Here is a 19,065-nt window from a genome sequence, read left to right as displayed (position 1 = left end):
GCAATAAAATAAATAACCCCATAAGTCCTCCAAAACACGCTGTATTTTTGTCACACATTTTTTAAAGAAACATCTAGATACAAATCTGTTTGTTTAATTTTCCAATCTTGTCATAAGTAAATGGTTTCGTATAAAACAAACACAATTTGTATTTAAAAATGCAAAATTCGGGTAAACATTGTTCATCATACTATAAAATATAATAAAAAAAAAAAAAGTGTTTATATCCTGATCCGTTTTTTGTTTTGCAGTTTTCCTGTAAAGATCGTTGTTGAATTGTCATAACTAAGTGTAAAAACAAATAATAAAAATAAATAAATAAAAGGAATTAAAATAAAATAAAAATAAAATTAAAATAATCTGGATATAACATAAAAAAATAATAAAATCAGTGATCGGATAAACAAAAAGTTATGAACAAAATGTGCAGTTAATATTAACATAATTCAATACATCGAAAATAATGATTCAGGTTTAGGAAAGTAATGAGTGGATGATAGATAAGCTGCCCGTAAAGTGCTTGCGGTCAAACGTAGATTAATGACCGAGTCGAGGTTGAAACTAGGTTGGCAAAACGTTATGTTGGTACATTATTGACCTAATGGATGCAATCGAATCACAATCAAGCGATGACAAAAGGTAGGACGAATATCCGGTTGGACCTTGTTTAAGAGCTCGCCGGTTCTTAAAGGAACACGTTGCCTTGGATCGGACGAGTTGGTCTTTTATAAAGCGGTTGTAACCGTTTGTTATAAAGTGCATATGGTTAGAAAGATATTTTAAAAGTCGAATACAATGATCCACACAAATTTGCTTCGAAATTGCGTGTTTTTCCAGTTACTTTACGAACAAACACTGTCGACCATTTATGGGAGTCAACATTTTGATTCCCATAAATGGCCGACCGTGTTAGTCGACGAAGTAAAAAGAAAACCACCCAATTTCGAGTGATACTTGTGTGGATCATTGTATTCTACTTTTAAAATATCTTTCTAACCATATGCATTTTATAACAAACGGTTACAAACGCTTTATTAAAGACCAACTCGTCCGATCCAAGGCAACGTGTTCCTTTAATTCGCACATTGTCCTGTGAGCAAGCCTTGAATTACGCGCTGAAAACGGCCTCCGTTGCCAATTGGCCTTGGTGTCCCTTCAAAAGTTTCCCATTGACTTTAAGATTTTCCATTATGGCAGTGCCCTTTGCAAATTGAAAATTTCCTTGCCCTCTCAAAGAGGGAATTCCAGGCCTGTGTAGAATACCAAACTTCTTTGACGTGTGCACGTTTATGTCTTTCGTGTACTAAACTGCTACGGTTTTGCGTGTCAGTGCAGTGATCACATCGTGTGGTGGAAAGTTTGTCTGTCATACGGTGTTATAAAGTGAGTATTAAGTGACGTCATAAGTGCGAGGTTCTACTCTACAATGCCGTGTTACATCTCACTGATAGACATTATGCCTTGACGTAATCACGCTGGTATGGGTGGTATAACAATGGTTGATACAACAATGGAAAATGTACATATTATGTACGCACAGCGCAATGGTTAGTTTTATATAAATGACGTCATGTGAAAAAGTAGGGCATATGCCAGTATAAGTGTATGCTAATGGTCTTAAAGAAAACAACATTTAGTTCGCTGAAGACTACAAAGTTAACGTATTTAAATTGGTATCATTAGGGAATACTCAAGTGCTGGTATTTGGTGAGAGCAAAGAGTGGTGAGAGACATAAACTGTTAACCGACAGTTTCACCAGGTATTTATTCTGTGAGTGTCACAAACGTGAGTATTTGAACCATTTAGCCGGGCATGAACACTTGAGGGCGCTACATAGTGCTATAATAATCACCTCTTTGTTGAGCTGCTGCTCGCTGTGCTTCCGTGTCTGCGCAACGAACTTAGGTGGGCCCTCGTCGATCTTTCGTATCCTCTTCTGGAAGATGGCGAAGGTGACGTGCTCCTTCTTGCCGTTGCGTTCCTCCTCGTGGCTCTCCTCCAATATTTCCATTTTCAGTTCACTCTCGAAGAACTCCTTCGCGACAGCTCGAACAATACCTAATAATAAGGAAAGAAAACAACAATTTATATCAACATATCAATTTTTAGGGGTAGATTACTTTCTGTATGTATGGCTTTTAACACACCTGTTCTGAACTGCAGGGGTGCGCTTTGGAGGAAGCAACCATCAACATTTGTTTTCTTTGTCAGACTTAAACGCCAATTGATGAGAATATTGGGGTGTTATATAGCGCCCTTGTTGTTAAATCAAAGCACGCCGAACATTACCAATACTGTACCATACCTTTATATCTAGAAGGAAATATTAAGCAAGGAAACCATACCCATACAAATCTTGAAAAAACAAAAAAATCAAAAATTCAATCTATGTTCAAGCTTCACATATTTTGTTACCAAATGTTTGCTTTTCCATCGCAGAACAAATAACACTGCCATCAATGTTGGGGTAAAAGATACGCAGTAGAGTGGTTGAGTTACGCGCATCAAGGTAACTTCATGAGCCACTCTCAAGAACAAAGCAGGTCTAGTTACATGATGAGCAACTGTTAGGAATCAATTATGAAACTGGCTACAGTAAAAGCCAGCGGTGGAGTTGTGTTTTTTTTGCGTTTGTATTGTTGCCCACGTAACGTCATCTGAATTTTGCTTTTTGAATTATGTTTATCATTCCAAACTTCTTCGTCTCTACATCCTTATCGATAGATTTATTATCTCTTTTTAGTCATTTGTACATGTCAATTTGCTAACACAAAGCTTGGAATGTTGGATAGGCGTTTTATTACAAAACCTTCAGGGTATTTTCTGCTATGTTTTCTTACTGGATGCTTTGAGCGTCATACATACGGTGCTTACTGATTTACGTCCTAATAGACCTTATGCATTGACGTCATCCAGCCGCCATCTTAGAGGTACAACAATGACAAAAACAATCGAAAGTACATTTTTGTACGCGCGGTGCACAGGATTGGCCGATGAACAACCTCCTTTTGACCTCTAGGTGAGGGCGCCCTACTGAAATGACGTAATGTGCATAAGGTCTTTAAGCAATAAATCAAGGAAGGTTTGTGTCATTTCGTGGCGTCGGTGATGTTCTTCCAAACATTTATCACCTACTTTTAAAACCTGTTCAAAATTGACAACCATCATGAACCTGAGAGTCGGTTGTCAAATTCCTAATACTGACTGCAACTCGTCTCGTAAACAAGCAGAAAAGGTCAAGTGTGTGTGTTTCACATGCAGAGAGAAGCCGTAAATTCTTGGCAGAAATCAATGACCGTTTACGACAGCCTGCGTAGAATGATTTTACCGGGGCAGACCGGAATAACAGACAGGCCGTACACGGGCGCTGTTTTCCCTCAAACACTATCAATCAGTCGATATTTTTTTTAAAGACCAAGCTTCAAACTGTTGAAATGTCACGATTGATTTATCATGGGAAATAGCTTGAATAGCACTGTTTCTCGAACCCAAAGTGATAATCTACATAGTAATTCTAGCACTGGCCTATTGATTTCTCGAGAGAGATGGTGAGAGTGTGGAAAAAAAAACTAACTAGATTGCTTAGAGAGAATTGGTGTACAACAACAATTGGTAATCAAGTCCCAGATTTCAAGGCATGGAAATATTAGCACTTGTTGGAAAATTTGCATCGTCAAAGAGCTATTTGACATCATTTGTTTTGGTAGGATTAAATTAATTTATATTTTCTTCTTTCAATAAAAAAAACCTATGCAACCGATCTGTGAAATAGTCATGTTGGTAGGACTCTTTTAAGTATGAAAACTCATTTAATCGCATTTTTGATGACATAACAAAATAATACATTAACTGAGAAACAACGTTAGTTATAGTTTTACAAATCAGCGTTGTACGAACTTGTTAATTGACTTTAACCTCAGAGCAAGTAAACAACGAAGACGGTCATTGCTGTTCAGACTTCAAAGCCTCTAAGGGTCATTAAAACAAAATCTAGTACTCTCATCTAAAAAGATAGGAAATAAAGGTTTGATAACATACACTAACTGAGAAACATTTAAAATACAGACGTTGTTTACAACGTTATAAGTCAGCTTTTTGCAAATTTTATACTTGACTTTAACCTCAGGGCAAGTACACAACGAATACAGCCGTTGCTGTCCAGACTTCCAATAACTGTAAAGGTCATTAACAAAAACATCTACTCTGTAATCTTAAAAGATAGCAAATAAAGGCCTCAAATCCGTCCTCAAAGGCTGTGGACACTATTGGTAATTACTCAAAATACTTATCAGCATAAAATCTTACTTGATAACGAGTAATGGGGAGAGGTTGGTTGTATAAAACAATGTGAAAAACGACTTCCTCTGAAGTGACGTAGTTTTCGAGAAAGAAGTAATTTTCCACGAATTTGATTTCGAGACCTCAGATTTAGAACTTGAGGTATCGAAATCAAGCATCTGAACGCACACAACTTCGTGTGACAAATGGTGTTTTTTCTTTCATTATTATCTCGCAACTTCGGTGACCGATTGCGCTCAAATTTTCTCAGGTTTGTTATTTGGTGCATATGTTGAGATACAGCAAGTGAGAAGACTGGTCTTTGGCAATTAACAATAGTTTCCACTGTCTTTAACCTCAGGGCAAGTACACAACGAAGACAGCCGTTGCTGTCCAGACTTCCAATAACTGTAAAGGTCATTAACAAAAACATCTACTCTGCCATCTGAAAAGATAGCAAATAAAGGCTTCAAATCCATTCTTAAGGACCAACTTTATCAGACGCCTCGAGTTATATCTTCCGCAGACAGGTCGGAAATTGTTCTAACTATCAAGTGTCATTTCTATATGAGTCAAAGCATGTGTTATTTGTATCACCATTGCCTGCCCATTACACGCAAACGGGTTATAAGAAACAACTACAGTCTTATTTTAGATATAATAGTTGGTCTGGTGTGTTGGACTTTAAAGGCACTGGACACTTTTGGTAATTATTCAAAATAATTGTAAGCATAAAAACGTACTTGGTGACGAGCAATGACGAGCTGTTGATAGCGTGAAACATTTAGAGAAACGGCTCCCTCTGAAGTAACGTAGTTTTCGAGAAAGAAGTAATTCTCCAATTAAATAATTGAATTTGATTTCGAGACCTCATAATTAGATTTTGAGGTTTCGAAATCAAGCATCTGAAAGCACACACAAATTGTGCAACAATGGAGTTTGTTCTTCCTCTATTATCTCTCAACTTCGACGACCAATATTGAATCCAAGTTTCACAGGTTTGTTATTTTATGCATATAAGAGTTGAGATACACCAAGTGAGAAGACTGGTCTTTGGGTAGATCCATTTTAGTTTTTTTTGTCGGAAGTGTCTTGTCTGGATAGTGACTCCAGCTATGATTGTCAGCTCTAAAATATTTAAGAGAAAATGTGAATTATGTTAACCAGTTCCATCGCTAATATTCATTTCGCTCTAAATATATGGGTATATACATGTACATATATAAATGTTTGTTTGTATTTTTAAGATCTTTAAAAATGATCTTGTGTGTTTTTAACATTTGTCTAAAACGGCAAAAACCAATACAGAATATCCCCAATAGAAAACAAAACTGTAAATTGAATATCCTGCGTTCTGAGTCATTTAAGATATGCAAATGCATTTTACAAACCCGGGATCGGATTTCCACTCTCGCTGAAGGAAGATAAATTACAGAGATAAATTAAACCGATTGCCAGCGGGGACTCTCAGACCCCTCAACCATCCAGAATAACAAGGTATTAGATTATAAGGCCACCTCAACATCACAATTTGCATTTCATTATTAGGGGGGATTTATTTCAAAGCAGGCCAAGTTGTGTACTTTTTTGATTATCGCAGAGCGTTCATTTACCTCTGTGGGATAAGTCTGCCATTTTGTATCCCATCGGTAGGTCAGAGAGAGAGTGAGAGGGAGCGTTACCGGTAAACGGCAATTAGCAAACCTCGGTTTTAAATGAACTGCCGTCGATCTCACCAAACTCATCCTAACTTAGGTTTAATTTTAGGACTTAGGACGAGTTGAGTTCCGTAACCACAGACGTTAGGACGCATTGAACCCATCCTAAGTATAAAAAGGGCTAGTTATATACTGGTTCTATAGGTCGAGATTGGATTACTCATAGCGTGTTGTGAAATTGGCTGATGGACACGTTTTGTATTAAAAAAGTGTCAAAGACCAATTTTCTCACTTGGTGTATCCCACCCTATGCATAAAATAACACATTTGTGGAAATTTTGAAACAAGAGAGAGACAGTTACAGGTAAACGGCAATAAGGAAACCTCGGTTTTATATGTACTGCCGCCGATTTTACCGAACTCATCCTAACTTAGGATACATTTTAGAACTTAGGACGAGTTGAGCTCCGTAACCACGGCTGTTAGGACGCATTGAACCCGTGAGGGCTAGTTATAGGAGAAATAGGATTACTCCTTGCGTGTTGTGAAATTGGCTGATGGACACGTTTTAAGTGTTAAAGACCAATTTTCTCACTTGGTGTATCCCAACCATCCTATGCATAAAATAAAAAATCTGTGAACATTTTGAATCAATTGATCATAAAAGTCGCACGAGAATAATTAAACAACACCCTTTTCAGTGCTTTCAGATCCCTAAAAAAATGCTTCAGGCCTGAAGTCCTTTATTATTTTAGTGAGAAGTTACCCCTTTCTCAAAAACTACGTTACTCCAGAGGGAGTCATTTCTTACAATGTTTTATACCATATTACCATCAACAACTCTCCTTTGCGAATTAAGAACCAATTAAGTTGCTATGCTAATTTCTTTTTTTAGTAACTTCCAAAAGTGTCCAGTGCCATTAACTCTTATCTGCGTCAAGCTCCCCCAATCCAGTGGATCACTCAAAATATTTGATAAACTCCCACTCGCCGTACAAAGTGTCAACGCAAAGCGAATTGCTCTCCGTTCAAAAACACAAAGATGGCTGTGTCTCGTAGGCCCTGCGTTTAACGAACACAAATTAAGGGCACGCTCGGTTTTAGCAGCTCCCGGTTCTAAAACACGCACGTGTGTGTGTAATTATGACCCTAAATGCTTCGTTGATGAAAACGTACTTATTCTATTCAGGCCATGTCCGAATTAATGGCTTCGGAAGTGGCTACGATTAGATCGCTGACAAAACCTAATCTATAACGTTGTCGTTGGAGCCACTAGCCAACAGCCATATAGCCGTTGCCGTAGCCAACGTCGCTTGATCACACAAAGGCCTCACTCTTTGCAAAACCCGTAGTGGCAAAGCTTACTTAAACCCAACTGGGAATTTGGTTGGAAGGGGCGTGGTTAACGGTGAAATGATAACTGGAAAGACACTCCTTTTAGAAAGACACTCCTTTTGCTACGTCAATGTTTTTTTGATTTATAAAGGAAGATCAACCCAAAACCAAACAAAAACAAAACTAACAACAACAATAAAAACCTCACTCCTTCATAGCCATTTAATATACGCAACACCCTGAATATATAATGAAATTCGCGGCCGTCTTCAATAACCACAAACAATTGAAATCAAGTTAAACTGCTCTCATTAAAGTGGAAAAAATTCCTAAAATGATTGAGGAAATAACTCAGTCAAATCAATCAGAAAACCAGTCCTAGTTTGATTGCAAACACAAGCTAGAGTTTCATTTTTCGCTTCTGTTGTTGAATAACTTGAAAACACACTGCACGATTAAAGATAAATTAGATTTTGAAACATGAACATTATGATGACATCTAACTAGTTTAGGATTAATGACCACGGGTAGAGATGGATCTGCAAAAAACAGCACGGGATTAATTAAATCGTCACATCAGCTTTAACATGTCTCGGCAAACAATCGCTTCCAAACAATTTTTCCACACAAAATATTGGAGAATTTGTGATGAGAACAAGAATACGATATTGATAGAACAACGAACAACAACGACAACAACAATGAAACAACAACAGCAACAACAACATCAACAACAACAGCAACAACAAACAGTGAGAACTAAAGACAAGAACAACAATTACAACAACCACAAACAAACAACAACAACCACAACAACAGCAATACCAACAATACACATCATCCGGTTTCAAGACGGCGGTTGTTGACGAAGATTGGCTAACAAGACCCTTTGCCGAAACCATGGTTTAGTCTTCGGCGCGTGTATAACCCCGTACGCCGGTATCCAAAGCCCGAGACTAAAAGTGCATGTTTTCACTAACGCCTAAGCCGAAAACCAAGCCGTGGTTTGACTAAGGTCCCATACCATGTCAAACCAATTCATCCGAAAGCAAACAAATCTTACCTGCTTAGCCTACTGTAAGATGGAATGATCTGTCACATTTAAGCCGGTGCACTCAGGTTATCTAAGGAAGGTTTCGATGTCACAGAATATTCACATCTCTCTCCCTCTCTCTAAAACCCAAGGGGGAAGTCGTCTCAATCTAACGGCGAGCCCAATCTACACATTCACCCAACCAAGCGGCTTTTAACAAATTCAGTGCATATGAACGTTTTTCAGACTACTCCAGATTATGTCTCGGCTCGAGGAGGACCTTCAACCGTCAGAGCGATTTACTATTCACGATAGGCAGACGCAAATACGTCTCCAAGACTCTTTCAATACCTCAAGCTCTCACAACAAATTGATCAGACCCTCTCCATCAACTCCGCACCACAATTTTTTACACAAATTCGTTCCCTGGGACACGGACTTGGCGAGTTGATGACGGCAATAGACGGCAAACTTCACCCCGGTTGCCACCAGGCATAATCGTAGTAAAGCTATGCGTCAACTCGCATACGACTTCACTGTATACACTTATCACACGGTCTATTTGGCTAATTGGTGCACGTCTAAAGTCACTTTTTCCTAGTGATAGTTTGTCCCTCTCCACAAGAGATCTCGTTTCACCCTCCATATACACGGGATACTTTGCAAGAAGAAAGAGAAATGGGGCGAACTGGAGCAAATTAAACGAGCATCCTGTATTAGGGGGAGGTCGTGGCACGCGTTAATGCAGACATAATGCAGAGAGTGAAGTCGCTAAATAAGATTACACGCAGTTAGTTGGACAAAACAACATTCAGCCGGCGGCGAATAAGCGTGACACAATCTGCCAGGTCGTTTGCATTAAATAGGCGCGAATCTGACACTCACTCAAAGAGCAATTATGTATACATAGGAACACGTTATCAAATCGGATTCATTTTGTACAAACTTATGGGCGCATCAAGGCAAATTTGCTGGGTAATGAGTTTGAATGTGTTTTAAAGGTAAATGTAAGGTTATTGTAAGTATAACATGCAAGGAAAAGCTAAAAGGTATTAACACCCCTTACAAATATTCTGTCTTTTCATTGGTGTAGAGCGCGTCACATGGTATGTCTTAGTTTTACTAGACGACGGCCGTGCGGTAGTGCATCGTTTGCCGTGTGATAGTGCATCGGTTGCCGTGTGATAGTCCGACGACTATCACACGGCGTGCAGTACCCAGACGTCTTTGTACTCACCTCGAACCCAATCAGTTGTGTATCTGAAACGCGCGTACGAACGTTACGTGTACGAAGATGATAAATAGTCTGTTGGGGTATCATAAAACAAATTTGACTGCTTTAACTCGTGCTATGGTTAAAATACGACTCCCTCGATGATCCCCGGACCGTTCCATTTTTCCTCGGCTGCGCCTCGGGAAAATAGAACGATCCGGGGATCACCTCGGGAGTCATATTTTTAACCATAGCACTCGAAGCAGTCAATATTTGTATATTAGTAAGGATAGGGTAAAGGTCAGGAAGAGGTACGGTAAAGCTAAGGGTAAGGTTCAGGTTTGGCAAAGGTAAGGCAAAGGTATGATAAAGGCAATGTAATGGTAAGGTTAATGTAAGGTTAATGTAAGGTTAATGTAAGGTAATGGTAATTAAAGGTAAGGTTAAGGTAAGTTTAAGGTGAGGTAAAAGCAAAAGGTAAATGTGGAGCTAAGGTTAATAGGGTCAGTTACAATTGCACTTGAAAATGAAAAGGATCAAAAAACATTAAAGCATTCCTCCATGATTAAAGTAACCCGTTATTATTATCAGCTCGGACATAGTTGTCACCTATTTATCAAAAGATGTTTTGTCTATTTCAAGTTTCCGGTATCCTGCGCGTCTAGGCCATCGAGTCAAATTTATAATTAAAGGAACGTTACAAAAATCGTGAAGATCACAGATTTGTATAAAACTTACATGGTCTAATGATGATGACAGTAGAAAACATCCCTTGAAATGTTTCTGTCGGAAATGTCATATTTGATGAGAAATAAATAATCTAACTTCGCGTTTGAAGTTTATCGCTCAGTGAGCGTGTTATTCATTTTTATTTTGGCGTTGATGCAATGCAAAATTTGTAATCGGTTTTTCACTATTCTCTCGTGACCCACAATGGCTAATCGATCTCAAACTTCTACAGGTTTGTTAGTTTATGTATATGGTGGATTACATTAAGTGCTACACTGCCAGCAACTGTTTTGTTAGCAAAAACAGATCATTCATGAAGGGTGTGGGCTACCATTTTGCGCAGTTCCTTGTCAGTTCAATAATGACATGTCCTATCTCTGTAGTACAACCATTGAAGCCGATCCTCGTATATCAATTGTCTATAAGCCTTATACCCGAAGCCGCTGGTGTTTATCGATACAGCAGGTACGCGTCGTATCACGCGCCATCATTTCCGACTGGAACAAGCTCCAATCATAAACCGGAAACCCGAACTCACACTGCCGTCTAATTGCAATTTTACTTCGAACTCGAATGCATTTCGTCAACGGGGAATATAGACTTGTAATACTGAATCGTGAATCTGCTGTTAGTTCGATGGTCGTGTACTCAAAGACATTGGACACTTTTGGTAATTGTCAAAGACTAGTCTTCTCACTTGGTATCTCAACATATGCATACAATAACAAACCTGCGAAAATTTGAGCTCAATTGGTCGCCGAAGTTGCGAGATAATAATGAAAGAAAAAACACCTTTGTCACACGAAGTTGTGTGCTTTCAGGTGCTTGATTTCGAGACCTTAAATTCTAAATCTGAGGTCTCGAAATCAAATTCGTGGAAAATTACTTATTACTTGAAAACTACGTCACTTCAGAGGGAGCCGTTTCTCACAATTTGTTATACTATCAATCTCTCCCCATTACTCATTACCAAGTAAGGTGTTATGCTAATAATTATTTGGAGTAATTACCAATAGTGTCCACTGTCTTTAAGTTTTTTTTAATAGTAACAGTTAATCTTACTTAGTTCAAGAGAACTACACCAACACAGGTCATGATTTTATGTCCAAACGCGGGCGGGATAAGTGTTAAATGGTTTTGCACGAAGAAGATGTTGTTTTATTTTAAGTCCGTAACTTTACATCAGCGTGTCAATGCTGAGCTGTTTAGCACACATAACTGCCCCGCTGGCCGAGTCATCCGAGCGTGGGTTCGAATCTCGGTCGTGACAAAATAATGATTGTGCCATTGAGCAAGATACTTAGCTGTAATTGCTTCTCACCACCCAGTTTTGATAACGTTTACTTTCCCACGTGCACAAAATGGTCTCAAGCCCTCTTGGTGGCGCACAATATTGTGGCTACCCAAACCTGATGTTATGGCTATCAATACCGATAGAAATGTCATATGAGCAGTTCAACAACACAGACTCCTGGATATCGATCATAAAAGTTAGATTATGTATCCATTTATGGTTTGAATTCGGCCTTTTGGATTGGCCATGAATGATTGAAAAACGAAAAACACTTTACTTTTCGACGAGGATGTCCTGAAAATTATATCAAAGATTCAATAGGAGTCACACTTGACATTCAAAAACCATGAACAGCCAAAGCTACTCATTCACTTGAAATATTAACGACAGAGCATCATCCTTCAAAACATGTATAAACAACCGTAACCGTTGAGGGCGCGGCTCAGGTTATTACGCACTCCGCTCCTACTATTTTATTTTGCAGGATGGCTTCTTGCGTTTATTAGAGGTAGGGGTTGATGTCCCAATAATGTTATGCCCCAATTGGTTCGCCTATAATCTTGTCACTTATTAGACACAGCTTTAATTTTACACCCTTTTAGTTTGTGTGTACATAAAACGTTATTGCATTAGCTTGATGTGAGTTAAATAATTGGATTATGAGAAAGACGGCGAATATAATAGCATTGTACATTCCTGGGAAACAAGTATTCTGCAAATTAATACAATTTTTATTAAGAAATTGATGCGTGCGCAAATTTGGCCCGGGTAATATTTTGAAAATATAAGTGCTTTACAATCGATACATCAATGACCGAAGAAGCTTTATGCACAAAACTTAAAGAAGTTTAGGTGAACAACTTTCTTATACATTCTCAAACACATGCCTCTATTTCATGATGTTTTTAGACAATTTCGTTCTCGATATCAGCCTATACAAATAAATGACTAAAACAAAAATTTTGCCTTCGAGAAAGACTCTTCTTGGGTCGAAACGTCAGGCCATTTACTATTTTTTGGGCAATAAAAAAAAATACCCATTCCCACTTGTTAAAAGAAAAAACAAAAACAAAAACACCATTAGCACATGGAGTGTGTTGTTACAAGATTAGTTTAATAAGCGCTTTTCAAAGACCAACTCGACCGATCCAAGGCAACGTGTTCCTTTAAGTGTCTTGCTTAAAGTACACAGGTGTTGCGACCGGGACTCGTACCCTCACTCTGCTGATCAGAAACACCAAAGTTTGAATCCGGCGCTCTTAACAGTTAGGCCATGATTAGCTAGCAAGCCACAGACACAAAACAAACCACATGGAATGCAGTACAAAGACTTACCGACAACGATGGGATGTAGGCCTTTCCGATGGGAGTAGTAGTGCAAGATGAGCGCGTTGTCATGCCGTCTCTCGCACCTGAATGACGGCGCCTCCATCTGCTCGTACGAGAAGCTAAGGTAAGAGTGCAGCGAGTCCAGGTTCTCAAGAAAGCTCTTGAGATTGCCGCCGAGGGCTCGCAGCATCTCGTCGTAGCCGGAGGACTGGCAGAAGCTGAAGAAGAACTCTCCGAACAGCTCCAGGATGACGGGTACCTGAAGGCCTGGCGATAGAGATTGTAAATAGATGAAGAAGACAGATAGGTGTGTTAGTGATGATGTAGAACCAGAACTTCAAGTTTGAAATCCACGAGAGGAGACAAACTCAAGATGGGGATGTTAAGCACGATGTCAGCAAAGACAAGTTTAACCATGCTAAAGAGCAAGGGTGACCTGTCGCTGACCTTTCTACAAACGAGGGAGATTTTATTCACATATTGGTCCCTTAACATCCAACGAAAGCCTGCATTTAGTTTCATTTAGTTTATAACCCTTGTTGCACAGCACCAGTTAAAATCCGAAACGTAGGGCAAAAGGTTTGTAGTGATGTTTAAATACTTGTTAATACACTGTAAATACTTTAAATAGTTTTCGTCTCCTGAGACGAGCTTTACTTTCGTGACATTGTTTTACTCAGTTCTCAAAAACTACAGCACGCCAGCAAGTAGTATTATTAGGGAAGCTTTCTACCACCATTATCTTCAAACCGTGTAAGTTTATTGTTAATCTGTTGACACTGTGTTTTGTGTTACAAGAAGTACCCAAACCTTTCAAACTGACCCATTTAGTGAAAACCCATAAGTTACACCGTACACTATTAATCGTCTACTACTCTTAATGCGCAACAACTAATATCTAAACACATGTTGGGAACATGAGAGCAGACAAACACGCATTGTAAAGTGAGTCTATCAATCAGTTGATTGATTTGCAGACCTATTGTGCGAACAATTACTCCGGTAAGTCTATGCACGTGTCACGTTAACTACGGCCCTTTTCGAAACCATGGCTTTGGCTTTGGATTCGGCTCAGGCTAGCTTGGCTCCGCGGTTGTTTTGCTAATTGTGCGTGCTTTTGCACATACGCGCTCAGGGCTTCAGACGAAAGGACGGAGCCTGAAGCCGAGTCCAAAGCCGAAGCCTTGGTTTCGAAAAGGGCCCTAAATCGTGACGAAGCTATCAATTCGCCGTCTTAAGCTGGGTTGAGTTTCCAGTTTATACCGCTTCCCTACTCTTATGTTCATTACAAATTTAAGAGTAGACCCCGACCCGAGAGGGCGCTGTTCGTGACGTCAATCGAGGCAGACTTTGCCTGTAATGCGTAGAGTAAACACAATTGCAAAGTACATGTACGGACCAAGTCGTGAGTTTGTACGTTTCAAAAAAAGTTTTTTTTCTTTTTTTTTTTTCTCGCAATGCCGACCAGGTGTATTGCTGCTGAATGCAGAAAAACACTTTTTGAAATGTACCAACTCACGACTTGGACGTACATGTACTTTGTACATGTATAGTGTGTTTACTATACGCATTGCAGGCAAAGTCTGCCTCGATTTACGTCACAAAAAGGGATAGGCGGAGTCAGCCCCCTAAACAACTTTATATATTTTTTAAACATATAAATCGTGACAAACAATTACTAAAAAAAATTGTTTTATTGTTCGTAAGCATATACTCTTATGTTTGAAAGAAAAACAATTCTATTTCCAGGTGACTTTAATTAATCAAGCCGATGAAATCCCAAAATTGTATGTTGTACTCCGAGGTGGAATTATCTGTTCAAAGTATGCACATTATATTGACACTAAAATGTCATTAATACAAGAAAAACTGTCACAAATTGAAAACAGTTGTTAACCAAGTAAAAATATTTGCATTAGATTTAATTAATCAAGACGATGAAATAGAAAATAGAGTACATGTAATCTGAGGTTGATTATCTGTTTCATGTATGCACAAGAAGTGTACCATCTCGTTCCAATTTGCTAAGCCAAGGTTAACACCTTCTCAGGGTGGGATTAAAAACTGAGATTTGTTTATCTACCCTTCCTTTCCCCCAACTGCAGTAAACTCATTAGGAACGGTGTTGATCTAAAAAACAGTCAAGTTCGCATTCCAAGCACGTAGTTTTGGTGGTCCTCGATCAGAGGCATGCCACCCGTCCGTTTTAATCTCCCACTTCACGGTAAGAATACAATATCATCATCAAGTCCAAAGCCCGGTGTTCCGGAAATTGTTGTTTTCTCTTCGTCCCCCATTTCTATGTGCGTTCTCCATCAGAGATGTTTGTACACGGCAATAGAGGCATCATTGGCGTGCCCAGACTCCCCGGGGTTATTTGTCATTCCTGGCTATACGGAGGGGGTAACTCAGTGGGGAAATCTCACGCGTGAGACGGCACAGAGGGCCCCTCTCCAAGTGGACAGGTTCTTATTCCTTTATGCTTGATCGTCGTCTTTGAGCTGTATCAAACGGCTTGGGGGCACAGTCTTAAATCAACCCTAAGGTGGTATTTATTGAGGATATCCAGCGACGGGAGACAGGTCTATAAACTACTCCGCGGCATCAAGGAGTGACGGGTGGTTGGGGGGAACTGGGAAGGATGAAATCTGCGCGTGTTGTGATTTTAGTGACGGGGATTTTCTACATAGTTGTCCCAATTTAGTGGGGGTCGTTGGCCGTGATAGAGCTTCTGTATTCTAAAGCGGAAACGTGCAATCTTGTATGCTCTGGAGGAGAATATCCTTACGTTTGTTCAGTTCCCAACAACAGTACTTACTTTTAAGCAGCATGCAGCATCAGAGCATACTGATCGAAAGTCGAGTTGAAGCCAACGGTTCTTTTCAGAACCACTCAACTCATTTAGAGATAGTCATTACATGGTGTTACCGCAAACCTTTCCAAATAATTCAAGCACACGAGCATGGTTGAATTTCCAGTATATAGGCCCACCGCTGCAGTTTCAGCAACTTAAACAACATTACAAATACAAAACGCGACCAAACTGGAACATTGGCCACTTTAACCACATCACACTTTTTTTGTATGGCTGACATACATTCTTTACCGAGAATTAATTATGTTACTGTGATACTGTTGTCAATGTCGGTGGAACTAAATTCTAATTACCATAACACAAACAAGGGGTTCAGCTACCTGTTTAACTAAACATTGATTTAATGATTAACATCAATGAGTGATGGGTTTTGGGGGGAAACGAGAGGAGGAAATCTGCGCGTGTTGTGTTTTCAGTGACGGGGACTTCTAGATTGTTGCCCTAATTTAGTGGGGGTCGTTGGCCGTTACAGAGCGTCTGAATTTAAAGAGAAAACTTGCTTAACTCGAGAAAATCTAAGGGTGACAGAGAGGGCTATGGAAAGGATAATGATAGGAGTAGCAAAGAAGGACAGGGTGACAAATGAGGACCTATGACATAAATCAAGAGTGAATGATTTTATTGAGACGGTTAAATCAAAGACATTGAGATGGGCAGGCCACCTATAGCCATGGTAATGCAACAGGTGGGCATGTAAAACAACCAACTCGACTCAAAGAAACCAGACAAGAAAAAAGAAGGGGACAAACTGTCAGTCAAAAGGCTTGAGTACAAAAGCCAAGGCTTCACAAAATCCAACGTTTTGCCCTCGTGACTTGTTATTATAATGTTGGCTACCGTTTATAACTATCACTGTTAATATGATGAAACACCAATTAATATGTGAGGGCAATACTACTACTAATAATAATGTACTTATATAGCGCATTTTCCATATACATGTTCAAATGCGCTTGACAGATATATACGTTTAACAGAGCAGGTGAGTTTTGAGCAGTGTTTTGAACATATTGACAGATTGTTGATTACGGAGAGATATTGGGAGTTTATTCCACAGTTTGGGAGCGGCAGTAGTGAAGGCTCTATCGCCAAGTGTGGGTAGCATCTTGGAACAAGATGAAATAAATGTTTCATGAATTGAATTGAACTGGACTCCAAGAAACTGGACAAGAATGTTAAGAAGAGGGAGACAAAACAGAAGTTAAGAGAGATGAAACGAGGTACATATTACATTGCTTAAATCCATTGGAAACTTTGTGAACACAACACAAATTTTAAGTTCACAGATTTACAAATAACTTTCATGGTCTACAGAAGATAGCGGTGAAAGACTTCCCTTGAAACATGATTCCATGAAATGCTTCACTTTTTGAGAAAACATTAAAACAACTATCAATTCTCGATATCGAGAATAACGGATTCATTTTGCAAGGTTAACATTGTATGGTGTATTTTTTAGTATATTTTCTTTGCTGTTAATGTTATGGATTTTCAGCGTGTTTGTTATATGAGGAGTGGATTTAAGTGTGAATAAATAATTTCCTCCGTGGAAAAAAGAAAAAAACAAGTATGGACCGTTGGACAATACTTTTTTTCCGATGTTGTGCGATTGCTTTAAGGGTAACATACAGCTCAGGATAGAGTGAAACTAAGAATTTGAGAAGAGGCAAATTTCCTCCTGCAGTGGACTGAAATAGGCTAGATAAAAACTCGACAGAGATGCATTGAGAGAGAATATCCTTACAGCATGTCCCTTTTTTCAATTGCCGCGATCGAAATCTGGCAGTGGTTTTATCTTTATAGCCCCATGTGTCTTAAGATGTTTGATAAGAAGAGATACCGCGAAGCAGACGGGACAGTAATTTAGACGATGATAGTAATTTTCATTTCAAACTATGCCACCTGCTCACTATAAAGGGGTTTATGTAGATCAAGGTTTTAGCCATGTCATGAATCCTTACTCACTGTGAAAGTAGATATACATTCTTAACGTACTGCTACATAATTTCTGTCAATACTTTTCAGTTACGGCCGAAAACTACTTCTTTCTCGAACACTATGTTACTTCAGAGGGAGCCGTTTCTCACAATGTTTTATACTACCAACAACTCTCAATTAATACTCATTATCAAGTAAGGTTTTATTACCAATAGTGTCCAATGCCTTTAAGGCACCAACACGAACACGTTTTCTCTGCCTACATTTTGATATTATTAACTCAAAGGATAACAAATGTTTAATACATAAACCTGAGATGCAGTGTCAAAATGCTTGGAGCACAATGTCTCATCATTATTGCGAGAGCCTAAATAATAAAATGAAGTTCGTCAGGTAAATTAAAGGGTTTTGTATAGACCGTTGTCTAAAATGAGTCAATTAAGTAAGTATACTGAGTTAATTGAGTAAACTGAGATAATTGATGAGTAATGTGTGCAAATTGAGCAAATTAATTATACGAAGTAATTTAAGTAAATCGTATTGTTTTAGCAATTTGAAACAAATTGAACAAATTGTCTTTTTAAGTAAAATATTAAACTTATTTCACTGTTCTGAGTACATAGTTCGTTTGTTAGTTTGTTTCCCCTTTTATACGACAAAATGGTTTCAATTTATAATGTACAAGGCGATTTTAGACTAAAGAAATTTATAAACATTTTGAGTACACGATTGAATATATAATGTATGATGGGGTGTCATCGGAGAGAAGGAGAATGCTTTATGAAATGGAGCACCAAAGACTGCTGTCAAATCACAAAGTAAATAGTGTCAGTGCTATCGTCCCATTAAAGGCAGTGGACACTTTTGGTTGGTGTCAAAGACTAGCCTTCACAGTTGATATATCTCAACATATAAATACAATAACACACCTGTGAAAATTTGAGCTTAATCGCACATCGAACAAAACACCCTTATCACATGAAGTTGCGTGTGTTTAGATGGTTGATTTCGAGACCTCAAGTTCTAAATCTGAGGTCTCGAAATCAAATTCGTGGAAAATTACTTCTTTCTCGAAAACTATGGCACTTCAGAGGGAGCCGTTTCTCACAATGTTTTATACCATCAACCTCCCCCCATCACTCGTTACCAAGTAAGGTTTTGTGCTAATAATTATTTTAAGTAAATATCAATAGTGTCCACTGCCTTTAAACACAGAATATTTTGCTTTACACCATGAACTTAAATGTTCAGTCTGTCAGTGGATGTCCTTCCATCCCTACATTCAACAAAACTGCACTCAACCCTTAGCCCGTTGTCCTTTTCAAAGTTCACGAAATCGCAGTTGAGTAGGCCACACGTTACACTCTCTATTTACCCTTCTC

The 19,065-nt window shown here is 38.9% G+C and overlaps 2 protein-coding genes across 3 annotated transcripts in view; both read right to left on the bottom strand.

Annotated features, from left to right (window-relative positions):
* Positions 1–19,065, bottom strand: part of LOC139945533 (uncharacterized) — a 149,816-nt gene that overhangs the window by 19,699 nt on the left and 111,052 nt on the right. The gene's annotated exons all lie outside the window — the stretch shown is intronic.
* LOC139945528 (guanylate cyclase soluble subunit beta-2-like) overlaps positions 1–19,065 on the bottom strand; it is a 90,066-nt gene that overhangs the window by 9,423 nt on the left and 61,578 nt on the right. For both annotated transcript variants that reach the window (XM_071942908.1, XM_071942909.1), the window contains 2 exons: positions 12,877–13,137; positions 1,854–2,059 (listed from right to left, as the gene is read on the bottom strand). In XM_071942908.1, the coding sequence (XP_071799009.1) occupies positions 1,854–2,059; positions 12,877–13,137 (467 nt within the window). The remainder of the gene's footprint in view (positions 1–1,853; positions 2,060–12,876; positions 13,138–19,065) is intronic.

This window comes from Asterias amurensis, chromosome 12, assembly GCF_032118995.1.
Source record: "Asterias amurensis chromosome 12, ASM3211899v1".
Taxonomy (NCBI): Eukaryota; Metazoa; Echinodermata; class Asteroidea; order Forcipulatida; family Asteriidae; genus Asterias; species Asterias amurensis.
Note: the sequence above shows the minus strand (reverse complement) of the source record. Positions and strands in the feature narration are given on the sequence as shown.